Source organism: Vicia villosa, unplaced genomic scaffold, assembly GCF_029867415.1.
Source record: "Vicia villosa cultivar HV-30 ecotype Madison, WI unplaced genomic scaffold, Vvil1.0 ctg.002220F_1_1, whole genome shotgun sequence".
Lineage (NCBI taxonomy): Eukaryota > Viridiplantae > Streptophyta > Magnoliopsida > Fabales > Fabaceae > Vicia > Vicia villosa.
In genome coordinates, this window is record NW_026705867.1 from 204,028 (window position 1) to 217,176 (window position 13,149).

Here is a 13,149-nt window from a genome sequence, read left to right on the forward strand (position 1 = left end):
TCAAAACTTATTGGCTTCAATATTTAATATTTGTTTGGTTTTATGGAAAAATAAATTGATTTTTGAGTAAATTAAATATGTAAGGTTAAGTTGAATAAATAATAATTTTTTTGAACACGTTTAAGTAAAGTTAAGTTGAATAAGAAATAATATTTTTTTTAGACACGTTTATGTAAAAATAAATTAAATAATAAATATAACTCTACAAATTAATTTCAAAAGCCAAACATTTTAATTTCTAACTTTTATAGTTAACTTTTAAAACTAAATAAGTTTTACTAGAGAATACCGAGTCAACTCAATTAAAATTTTCAGAAATTAAATTTGGTTTGGGGAATTCCATCCGCTTAAGTTCTCTTCTCAAAGTCCTTGAAAATTAAGTTGAGGGGGATCAGACATAAAAAAAGATACGAGTATAAAATTTTGATTCGTCCCATAAATAATAGGGTGAGACGGATCAAGTATGTAGTCACCGCATCTTTTAAATATAAAAATACAAATTTATATGTTAATATCCTCACTCGCAAAAATCTGTAAAAAAAATGGAGCATACACATCAAAACATGCAGGTCCAAAACCTTGTTTTATTTTACAAAAATGTGTGAGTAAATCGAATATCTTCAGCGAAGCCGAACCCATTTAACCTTAAATTTTTTTCCTTTAACTAAACATTTTGTTACTCTTTTATTGAATAAACATTTTCCTACAGAAAAATAATCGAATAAAAATATGAAATTAGCATAATTTTCACTCAATTGAAGAAATAACTCCATTGATGTGATAACAGTGGAGTGAAATGAACTTTATTAAACCTAACTTCATCATATTAAAAAAATTCAAAACTCATGTCTCATTTATAGTTCATCAAAAAATTATTTTTAAATTTAAAATTAATCTTTTCAAAGTTTAATTGATTTATTAATCTATTAGCAACTTATTTTATTTGAATATATAAATAATAATTTAACTAATGTTAGACTAATAAATTAAAAAAAATAGTGAAAATAAATATGTATTTGTATTAATTTAAGCTAATTTACCTAATAATACAAGTTTTATAAAACTATTTGTTTTTAGATTATTTTTATAAATTCTTCGAGATAACTAAATTTTTTTTATTTTAATTTAAAATATAATATATAATATAAGAATGGTAGTAAATTTATTTATATTCATTTAAATAGCCCGTCTAATTGATTAACAAAAAATTTTATTCTAGATTTAGGTTTGGCTCAATTTATTCTAATCTAACAATCTCATTTATTTTTCAGCGTTCCTCCTTTTAAGCCATTGTAATCATAGAAGCAAAAACTAATGCTACCAAAGTCTTTGTTCCCACTACAATTGCATCATTGAGTCATACATCATGACCACAAACACGTTGCTTCCAATTGCATGTAGCTACCTAACAGTGTACCATAAGCAAAGAACTCCAATTTCTCAAACCTCAAATCATGTTTCCTTTTACTCAACACCCAATTCACAACACCATTTCACATGTCTCAATTATTCACATATCATATAATGTCTCTACTACCTTTGCATATACCAGAATATGCCATTTCAATAGTAGTTAACTTAAACACATAGGTGTTGCAATCTTGTACTCAATAACATCCCTTAACGTGTCCTTTAAAGCTAATTTTCCTATAAATTCAACTATAAATATATATATGTAATGTAATGTACCCTTCACAAGGAAAACAAATTAAAACATATAAGATATGGCTATATTGAAAGGCTTGATAGTATTGTTATGTTCTTCTTTTATAATACTACCTGGTGTCATTGGATGGAGCAAAGAGGGTCATGAGATGACATGTCTAATAGCGCAGGTAACAAACATATTAAAAATCGGTTGAACGTTAAGGTAAAATAATTTATGTTTAAATACGATTTTTAATTTTTTATGAATTTATAGGCACTTTTAAAACCCGAGGCATCCGAAGCAATTCATCATTTGTTACCTCCCTCGGTGAATGGTAATTTATCAGCATTATGTGTATGGCCTGACCAAATTCGACACTGGTACAAATATAAATGGACTAGTCCGCTTCATTTCATCGACACGCCGGATAAAAAATGTGGTTTTCAGTATTCAAGTAAGCATTGTTTATATGTACTAATGTTCATGCTTTAATTAAATCACAAAGTATTTATTATTAATGCGAGAACTTGTTGATGTTAACAAATATAGGGGACTGTCATGAAGATATGTGTGTGGCAGGAGCTGTCAAAAATTTTACTTCTCAACTTTCACATTACAAAGAAGGAACATCTGATCGGAGATGTAAGTGTCTCGTGTTGATGATTTTTTTCTCTTTCGAAAATTTTATACTTATTTTACTTTATATTGATTATTTGAGTTATTTCAGATAATATGACTGAGGCATTATTGTTCTTGTCACACTTCATGGGCGATATTCATCAGGTTTGTATTGTGATTATATTTATCGTAATAGTGAATACACCGGATGAAACTAATTTAATAAAATTATTATTCTCTTTCAGCCAATGCATGTCGGATTCACCTCGGACAAAGGTGGAAACTCGATAGATCTGCGCTGGTATAGGCACAAATCTAATCTGCATCATGTAAGTAGAAAATATGTTACTAACAGACTTGGTAACAAAACAATTTCACGTAGCGAATTCAAGATTCTTGGAGCCAAAGGAAACTGACTTTTTGTTTTTATGCTGTCTATAAATCTATGATTATAAGGTGTGGGACAGAGAAATTATTCTCACTGCATTAGCAGATTATTATGACAAAGATGTGACACTCCTCCTCCAAGACATTGAGAAAAACTATACCAATGTAAGAATATATAATCAAACTTTTTTGTCATGCATGGATTTTTTGATTGATTCCAAATAAAACCAACAAGTTATGATTTCTTGTATGCAGGGAATCTGGTCAGAAGATGTTTCTTCTTGGGAGCATTGTAATGACTTATCTCTTTGTGTGAATAAGTGAGAACTTTTTCTCTTTTGTTATGAATTCAATCAATCTATTTGGCTCTTTGTTGTTAATGTTTCTTATATGTTTTGGACTAATAATCATGTAGTTGGGCTAAAGAGAGCATACAAATTGCTTGCAAATGGGGTTACGAAGGAGTTAAATCCGGAACAACTCTTGCAGGTAATTCAAAGTCACAAATCATACCGATGAGACCTCTGAGTCATGATTCAATTGGTTTTGTTAGTTTAACTACGGTTAGCACGAGTTTAGCATATTGATTACATGTTAATGGATTTTGTTGCGTGTGTGGTTTTTGCAGAAGAGTACTTCGACTCGAGGATGCCATTTGTAATGAAACGAATTGCTCAAGGTGGAATTCGATTAGCCATGATCCTGAACGAAGTGTTTGGAGATTCCCATGAAGGATTTGTAGCTGCTACTTAAGCAGACTCATCCAAAATGTGACTAAAATGTTAGTTGTTTGAATTTGTTAATGACCATTGTTCATAGGGTCTAACTTCATTTCTTCTTAATTGTTAAAACATGTATATAAATATGTTATTATCAATTACATTTATGACTATGACCAGCTTTTGGTTATAAGTAATTACAGCATTGGAGACATATGATTGATGAAGTCAATAATTCATGTTATATATGCATATATTATCAAATTTTAATTAAATTAGTTGTTACAATCGTGTTATTTTCACTATTTGAAATCAACCACTTTATCACGGGACTGGCCCTATGAAATCTACAGAGTTCTCCGTCTCAAGTAGTAACTAGCTCTTTGATCGATGTGTTAACCACCTGCATGCACCCTTCCATAAGGCGGTCCTTGTGAATGAGCTCGGGAGGCACTTTCTTTGAATGTGAAAGCATGTTGTTAATCTCACCATTTCCTCCTGAGTACATGTAGGACTTGTGTGTCGGCAAACAAGTCCTACAAACATGCGTAGCAAACGACTACCCATTTCGAAACTTTGGACATTTGGATTTAGACATTAATAATTTTTATAATGTTATATATTTTTGTTTTAGAAAAGTTCAAAAAAATTCTTTTATAAAAATTCTGTTATATAATTTTTATAATGTTATATATTTATTTTAAAATTCGGAATCGGAGGAGCTTATTAAGGAATTCTCAGAAGAAGAGATACGTATAGCTATATGGGACTGTGACAACACAAAAAGTCCTGGCCCGGATGGTGTGAACTTAGGATTCGTGAAAGAATTTTGGACTGACATTAAAGTTGATTTCATTAGAATGATGGAGGAGTTCCACAGATTTGGTAGAATGGTCAAAGGGGCAAATTCCTCCTTCATCGTATGGATCCCTAAGAAAATCAACTCGACGAAATTTTCAGATTTTAGACCAATATCACTTATTGGGTGCATATATAAGGTTATTTCCAAGGTGTTGGCAAATAGATTGAGAAGAGTGATCAGTTCGATCATCTCAGACACACAGTCAGCGTTTATCGCAGGGAGACAAATTCTAGACGGTATTCTAATCGCAAATGAAATTGTGGATGAAGCCAAAAGAAGGAAGAAGGAAGTGTTCTTGTTCAAGGTTGGTTTTGAGAAGGCATACGATACGGTGGATTGGGATTTTTTTAAACATCGTGATGACTAGGATGGGATTCCATGAGAAGTGGAGAAAATAGATTTCGAAGTGCTTGAAATCATCGAGGGTCTCGGTATTGGTGAACGACAGTTCTACTCAGGAGTTTGGTGTGAGTAGAGGGCTTAGACAAGGGGACCCGTTGTCCTTTTTCCTATTCCTCTTAGTAGCTGAAGGTTTCAACCTCCTCATGAAAAAAGAAGTAGAGTCGGCCAACTATTTCGGTTACAAATTCAATAATGGAAATCACAGCTTCTCGCACCTTCAGTATGCGGATGATACACTAATCATTGGAGAAAAAAAGTGGAGCAACATTAGGAGCCTAAAGGCAAACCTGATGTTATTTGAGATGATATCGGGTTTAAAAGTTAACTTCCACAAAATATGTCTCATGGGGGTCAATATCTGTCAATGCTGGATTCGTGACGCGGCAAGAATTCTGAATTGCAAAGTTGGCGAAATTCCTTTCTCCTATCTCGGAATCCCAATTGGCGCTAACCCGAGATCTAAGAAAACTTGGCAACCAGTGATTGATAAGGCCAGATCCAGAGTGTCAAAGTGGAAACAGAAACATTTATCCATTGGAGGTCGTGTGGTAATTTTAAAATCTCTTCTGTCTGCAATTCCGGTCTACTTCCTCTCCTTCTTCAGAGCACCTTCAAGTATCATTTCTAAACTCGAGTCTTTATTCAAACAGTTCTTATGGGGGGATGCGAGGAGAAACAAAAAATTCATTGGGTAAAATGGGATAAAATTTGCAATCCGATCAATGAGGGAGGGTTGGGTCTAAATAACTTGAGTGTTTTTAATAAGGCCCTATTAGGTAAGTGGGTCTGAAAAATGAGTAAAGAGAGGTATGGACTTTGGTTCAAAGCTCTGAGCGATAGGTACAGGGGGATCGAGGGTAATACTATGACTCACGCCACTAAAAATTTAGATTGGTGAAGAGTCATTAGTAGCATAGACATAGGCGACATGGTGAATTCGGAAGATTATTCAGTGAAGGAGAGTTACAAGGCGATTAGGTTAGAGAACAGGTTCGAGTGTACAAAGAAGTGGTATGCAATTTGGTACAAATTGATACCGTCAAAAGTATCGTGTCTAGGTTGGGGATTGTTCCATAATAGATTGCCAACTAAGGACAATCTAATAAAGAGATGTGGCATTTGTCAAGATAATGTTCGGTGTGTTGGCGGTTGCGGTGAGATAGAGTCGGCTTCTCACCTATTCTTTGAGTCTCCTATTTTCGCAGGTGTTTGGGCACAAGTGATCAAGTGGTTCGGATTGTTGTTGGTGCTGCCAAAAGAGTGCACAGAACACCTATATCAATTCGAAGCTCTATTCGGTAGTGGAGGAAATACAGCTAGCAGTATCAGAGTCGTTTGGTTCGCATGCATCTGGTGCATCTGGAAAGCGAGGAATTTGAAGATTTTTAAAAACAAGGACGAATCGGTAACTCGGATTTTTGAAGTTGTCCAAAGGAATTCGTGGAACTGGTTGAGTAGAAGTCCTAAAATCCAAAACTGTGAGTTGATGCATTGGTACGTCAACCCCATTCTAATCCAAAACTGTGTCTTCATCAACGATTGTTGGGTAGTTGACATCACTCTCGCTTGAGAGTTGTCACCAAAGACTTCGAACGCCATTTGACATAATGCATTCTCATTATCAAAATCAATTGTCGTTTGAGATAAGATATTGTCATTTTCACATCTAACAAGATCATCCAATAATTACAGACAATTGTACCTATAGACACATAAATTTATATAAATAACATGTAAAATAGAATGGCACACCTATTAAAAAAATAGATACATCATCATTTAAATGAGAAAAGAGACTAAAATTATTTAAAAAATAAAATAAGAAAATTTAATTTGTTAATTAACACAACTAAAAGATTCAGTATCGTTAAGTTAACTCAATTGATAACTAATCAAGAACATCCAATGCATAAGTCCTGTGAAGATTCGAATCCGCAATATTCTATTTATTCACTTTTAAAGAGTGAGTTTTAACTATTAAACAATTTGATAAAAAAAAAACAAATTTATAATTTAATTTTTTATTTTAATATGCATCACAAATAAATTTCAATATTTTAATATTTTAAAATATGATAACTCCAAAAATATAATTTTACCCACTAGGTAAATATCTAATTCTAAGTTCTAACGGTTTGTAATAGAGTAATTAAACATAAAACATCATGATAACATCAGTTTCATGCTCAAAGAAATCAATTGAAATGAAGGAACACAATAATATCTATGTACTCATGAACACAAGATCATGCTTATATGGTCAAATGGTCAACGGGAATCACATGCGAACTGCAGCAAAGACAGAAAGACACGTGGTGGTGGGGTTGTCTGTAATTTCTGACAGAATTTTCATGTTTTTACGCTCCTACTTTCACATCTATTACAAGGTTTTTGTTTTTGGTCACACTTTTTCAAGGTTTAACAATTCCCTCCACTTCAAACAAAATTTACTATACCAAACATGTCCGATTTGGTCGCACTATTTTGCAGGGTGGTTTAAGATCTTAGACTCGTATTCTTTAATGCGTTTGTTCGTCCTCCTGCTCTGTTTTTTTAAGATTGTTTAGACACTAACATTAACATGAAATTTTGTAATTTTTAGCTTGTTTATGGTCCCGTTCCGCTCTAAACTCATTTTTTTTAGAGTAGGACAAAGTTTTAAACCAATATTGTCAATACAGTCCACTCAATCCGTCCCATTTTTTTTTAAAACGAGTCTAAACGTGACGCGCATACTTATTTGTCACCCTAATAAGTATTATTATCATTAAAATGAATAGTGCTCTAAGTCAAATTCATTATGAATGGACCCAACCAATTTTGGAACATCTTGATTAAACATTCCATTTTGATGTATCATGACAAGTCTCATCATTGTTTAAATTAACCACACTACTCATTGTCCACTCCCTCTCTCACATAACTCAACAACACCAACTCTCTCTCATTTTTCAATCACAACTCAATCACCATCATTCATTCCATCGTCACACCATTCATCAACGGTCACAAACCATCTTCCTCCTTTCGGTCACAAACACACTCACTCAACATGTCTCTGCAACCCTCAAAGCAATGAAACTGAGTGAGACAGAGACACACTATTTTCCCACTTTTCCTTTTTCTCCTCAAACAAAGTAAACAAAGTCATACATATCATCATGGTTTCTCGTACCCACAAATCATTTTATATTCCCACTCTCATAGACCAAACACTTGAAAACAACACCAAAAAAACATATTCCAACGTTAAATACCATTAACAAATGTTCTAACCTCATTTCACAACCTCTCTACTCTAAGGTGATTTATGTGATGGAGGAGAGACCAGAAACTGAACTGATATCAATACCAGCTACACCAAGAGTGTCAACACCTGAGATACTGACACCATCAGGACAAAGGTCACCAAGACAAGGATCAAAGGAAGCTAAATCATCGAATGCATGGACACCAACATCTTTCATTTCTCCGAGGTTTTTGAGTCCTATAGGGACACCAATGAAGAGGGTTCTTATAAACATGAAGGGCTATTTGGAGGAAGTTGGTCATTTGACAAAGCTTAACCCTCAAGATGCTTGGCTTCCAATCACTGAGTCTCGTAATGGAAATGCTCATTACTCTACTTTTCATAACCTCAATGCTGGTGTTGGTTTTCAAGCCCTTGTTTTGCCTGTTGCTTTTGCTTATCTTGGCTGGTAATAATAACTTTGTTGCATTTTCTCTTTTCTATGCTATACCCTTTTCACTATGAATGATTCATGTGTTTTAAGTATTTTGGACATGTTTGGATTCACTTGTTTGAACTAATTTCTTTGCTATAGCTCAAGAAGTATGAGATGAGTCTATTTTCTCTCTCTATGACTTTGTGGCAGAAACTTTACTTTCATTTTCTAGGATAAAAAAAGAGGTTCACTATCTTCAATATGTTGTCCTTTTACTAGACATAAAAAGAAGGGTTTTTGAAATGTGGGGCAAGCCTTTCACAAGCATGCTTCAATGGAAAGAGATAGGGGAAAAGGCTTGTTAAATTTGTCCCTTTATCTTTTGAGTTTCTTAAAGCTAAATTAGCTCCTTGCTTTAAGCAACTTTTTGAATTATGTCCATATTCTCTCTTTGTGTTGGCCATCAAAATTGCTTAATGGTTTCTAGTTATATGCAAGTTCTTTTTGACTAGTTGTTTGGATTTATTTGAATTTATCTATTGACATAAGCACTTCTGTCTTCTGAGACTATTTGATTTTGAGAAAGCTTATGGAAACATCTTATGACAACATGTCCAAAAATTGGTTTCAACTTATTTTCACAGGTTTTGCATGGGAGCTTATAAAAATAGCTTATAGCTTATAAAAATGACTTATAGCTTATTTAAAAGCAATTTGATTTGATATTATCTGTTGTTATATAAGTAGTTTTTACATAAGGACTTATACATAGAACGTAGAATTTGTCGAATTGAGCTGACTAAAAAAGTTAGTATGGACTGATATGGTGTTAGAAAAACATTTCAGTCTCATCATCGTACTAACAAATGTTGTAACCAAATATTTTGCAGGAGTTGGGGAATTATTTCCCTAACCGTGGCGTATTGTTGGCAACTTTACACCTTATGGATTTTGGTTCAGTTGCATGAAGCAGTTCCAGGTAAAAGGTACAACAGATATGTGGAGCTAGCACAAGCAGCATTTGGTAAGTTTGTTCGCGATTTTTGTATTCGTTTACTTTTGAACCAGAGTTGTTATTCGAGTGCTATCATCGCGGTTTAGTAATGGTCGGTTTATGATTTTTCTACCTTTCATTGCAGGGGAAAGATTAGGAGTATGGCTTGCACTTTTTCCGACTGTTTATTTATCAGCCGGAACTGCAACTGCATTGATTCTTGTTGGAGGGGAAACCATGAAACTGTTTTTCCAAATAGTTTGTGGTCCAACATGCACCTCAAATCCTTTAACCACAGTGGAGTGGTACCTTGTTTTCACTTCTCTATCTATTGTTCTTTCTCAGCTTCCGAATCTCAATTCAATCGCAGGACTTTCACTAATAGGGGCTGTTACAGCCATTACTTACTCGACCATGGTTTGGGTTCTTTCCGTGAGCCAACAAAGGCCACCCTCTATCTCTTACGAACCTCTAGCGCTGACATCTCCAGCGCTGACATCTCCCTCTTCTTCGTTATTTCTTGCCTTGAATGCACTTGGAATCGTGGCATTTTCTTTCAGAGGACACAATTTGGTTCTAGAAATTCAGGTAAATATGAATTCGCTATAAACTTTTATAGTTTTTACTTCGAATTTATAATAAGTATTTGACGATATGCACTTTTGTTTTTGTTTAGGCTACAATGCCTTCAACGTTTAAGCACCCGGCTCGCGTGCCTATGTGGAAAGGAGCCAAGGTTGCTTATTTCTTCATTGCAATGTGCCTATTCCCTATGGCGATTGGAGGCTTTTGGGCTTATGGGAATCAAGTAAGTAAACTGAATCGAGATTGTAATGTAAACAACTTCTGAACATATTACGATGTTGGTTTGCAGTGTTCTTAATTTCCGTAATATGATTTTGTAACAGATGCCGAATGGAGGGATTGGGATTCTTACAGCTCTATATGCATTTCACAGTCATGACATTTCAAGAGGAATTCTAGCCTTAACATTCCTTCTTGTAGTGTTCAGCTGTTTGAGCAGTTTTCAGATATACTCGATGCCTGCTTTTGACAGTTTTGAAGCCGGATACACCAGTCGAACGAACCGTCCTTGTTCGATATGGGTTCGGTCAGGTTTTAGAGTTTTCTTCGGATTCGTGTCCTTTTTCATAGGAGTGGCACTTCCTTTCCTCTCAAGTCTTGCTGGTTTGTTAGGAGGACTCACTCTACCGGTCACTTTTGCATATCCTTGTTTCATGTGGGTTCTTATTAAGCAGCCGACGAAATATAGCTTCAGTTGGTATTTCAATTGGATTCTCGGTTGGTTAGGAGTTGCTTTCAGCTTGGCCTTTTCGATTGGAGGTATTTGGAGCATGGTTAATGATGGACTCAAGTTGAAATTCTTCAAGCCCAATTAAGTGTATGTTTGAAATTAGCAATGAGATTGTCAGAATCACGGAATCACGGTGGTGCTGTGGTTATTTCGAACTTACTTCCTATCCAAGCATTCATTAAGTTTTGATTATGTCACGCAAATGTATCAGATGATGGTTAGATGCGCTATATTATGCTCGGGATGAATGGTCTGAAAGTTAGAGCATGGTTTATTTTAAGTGATATCTAGCTTTGAAGCTTGTTATGTTTATGTTTAGAATGTAAAATAATGATTGTGTATTCATATTTGTTGAGACCTTTAAAAGAAAAACACTGGTCTAATGTTTCAATTTGTAAGCTATGTGAGTTTCAGAAATGTGAATCAGTTACAAGAAGTAACCATATTACTTTGCTTCCTTTTAGCTTAAATACTGCATGAAATTTCTCCCTGCTCGTCTGGAGAGCTCATGATGACATCTGGAACATTCAAATAAATGTTATGCTCGCCCGGAAGGCCATTGTCCTTTGTCGAATGGAGCAATCAGGGGTGGAATGTTGGATGAGCTAGGCCCCCTTCGACGGGCTCGAGGCGAGCCAAGTGGCTGGAACATTCAAAACAGACTAAAATTTTCTGATTAAAGAGACATTGAGCGGAGACATTCAAATACTTGAAACATTTCTAGAATTCGAACTACATGTAATATCATAGCTAAATTTATTAAAGATCAAATAACTTCTTATGAAAAATCTCAAAAAATCACACCCTCAGAATTTTGAAAGCATCTCACTCAACACAATAATCTCAAATGGAGTGGTTGTAACCTCTATTTATGGTGGTCTAAGCAGGCATTTTTCGCTCAGCGAGGTAGGTCTGTATATCGCTTGCCTATCTTTACCATTAAGTCATGCTTGGCGCGCCGCCCATTCTCACTTAGCGAGTAAACATTTCATTCACTATGAAGTAACTTAGTCAAGAAGCATTGAACCGCCATTCCTCGCCTAGTCAGGTTGCCACTTTTCTTAGTGAGTGTCTTGCTTAATTTTGAAGTAACTTGACTCTCAAGAAATCCTGTGTCACCATTGCTCTCTTAGCGCGACACTGTCTTCGCTCAACGAGAATATTTTCTAGAAACTGCTTTGTTTTTGCTTGGCGAGATCTTGGATTGTTGTTTTTGTGTTTTCTTGGTTCTTTTTATCTGTACTATGTGAATACACAGTTAAAAAATTTCATACAGATGTTTTATCTCGTTTTAATGATGAATTGGGATTTTTTCATTGATTACTTGTGAATTAAGTTAATAAGTGCTTTGTGAGATATTGGATCGAACTCTAGTATGGTCGAAGAGTAGCTTCTTGGTTCAACAATTCGACAAGTTCATAGCATGACGTCGAAGTCTGTTCTCATGTTGTAGTCAAAGTATGCTAAGATTGTTAGCATGTCGAATTGGACTTGTTTGTTATGCCCAATTACTTAAGTTAGCTTATTCTCTAAGTTAGCTTGTGTAATGGGTCTGTGTGAAAAAGCTCATTAGTTTAGTATGTTAGTTTTTTTATAAATAAGATATTAGTCTCTCATCATTGCATAGTGAAAATCCTAATTAGGGTGAGAGAGGTTATTTGTTATTCTGAAATACTTATAATCTTGTTTCAAATAGAACGTAAAAATAAAAGTTTATAACCAATTCATTGTGTTCTTATTGCTTCCTTCTTTTCTACCCTTGTGTGTTTCTTGCCGATAAAGAAACCGATTATGTTTTATTATTTCGACATCGTTTTCACAACAAAATAGTGCAGTGAGCGTGGAGAAGATGCCGTCAACGAAGTATGAGATTAAAAAGTTCACCAGAGTGAACGATTTCAATTTATGGCGCTTGAAGATGAAAGTCCTACTAGTTCAGCAGGGTTGGTTAGAAGTGTTGAAGGGAATCGCAACCATGGACGCTGTGTTAACAAAGAAGGAGAAAATGACTATGATAAAGAAAGCCCACAACGCCATCTTATTTAGCCTTGGTGATATGGTTCTCCGTCAGGTTTCGAAAAAGACGACGATGTCGTGCCTATGGGTGAAACTCGAAATTTTGTACATGACCAAATCGTTGATCAATCGCCTCTACCTGAAACAAGCTATGTATTCATTCAAGATGAGTGAAGACAAAGTTCTGGATGCGCATTTGGATATGTTCAACAAGATAATTTTTTATCTTGAAAATATCAATATCAAGATCGAGGATGAAGATCAAGCAATGTTGTTGTTGTGTGCTTTGCCCAGATCACATGCTCACTTCAAAGAAACTCTATTGTATGGAAGAGAGTCTCTGACCTTTGAAGAAGTTCAATCAACCTTGTATTATAAGGATTTGAACAAACAAAAGGACCACAAGCCATCTTCGGCTGGTGAAGGCCGTCTGTTAAGGCGCAATTCACAAAGAGAGATGACAATTTCAACACGAAGAAGGGTAAAAGTTAGTAGAAGTCTTATATTTGTGATGCATCTGGTA

The 13,149-nt window shown here is 34.8% G+C and overlaps 2 protein-coding genes across 2 annotated transcripts; both read left to right on the forward strand.

Moving 5' to 3' along the window:
• Nucleotides 1-1,678: 1,678 nt before the first annotated feature.
• Nucleotides 1,679-3,582, forward strand: LOC131638198 (endonuclease 1-like). The gene is made up of 9 exons (XM_058908743.1): nt 1,679-1,835; nt 1,922-2,102; nt 2,198-2,290; nt 2,376-2,431; nt 2,512-2,595; nt 2,723-2,818; nt 2,909-2,973; nt 3,069-3,142; nt 3,282-3,582. Exons 1-9 carry the CDS (start codon nt 1,725-1,727, stop codon nt 3,404-3,406), a joined length of 885 nt encoding a protein of 294 aa, XP_058764726.1. The 5' UTR covers nt 1,679-1,724; the 3' UTR covers nt 3,407-3,582.
• A 3,959-nt stretch (nt 3,583-7,541) lies between these two features.
• On the forward strand, nt 7,542-11,046 carry LOC131638202 (lysine histidine transporter-like 8). Its single transcript, XM_058908754.1, has 5 exons — nt 7,542-8,334; nt 9,192-9,325; nt 9,441-9,883; nt 9,972-10,103; nt 10,204-11,046. Exons 1-5 carry the CDS (start codon nt 7,952-7,954, stop codon nt 10,693-10,695), a joined length of 1,584 nt encoding a protein of 527 aa, XP_058764737.1. The 5' UTR covers nt 7,542-7,951; the 3' UTR covers nt 10,696-11,046.
• The last annotated feature ends 2,103 nt before the right edge of the window (nt 11,047-13,149 follow it).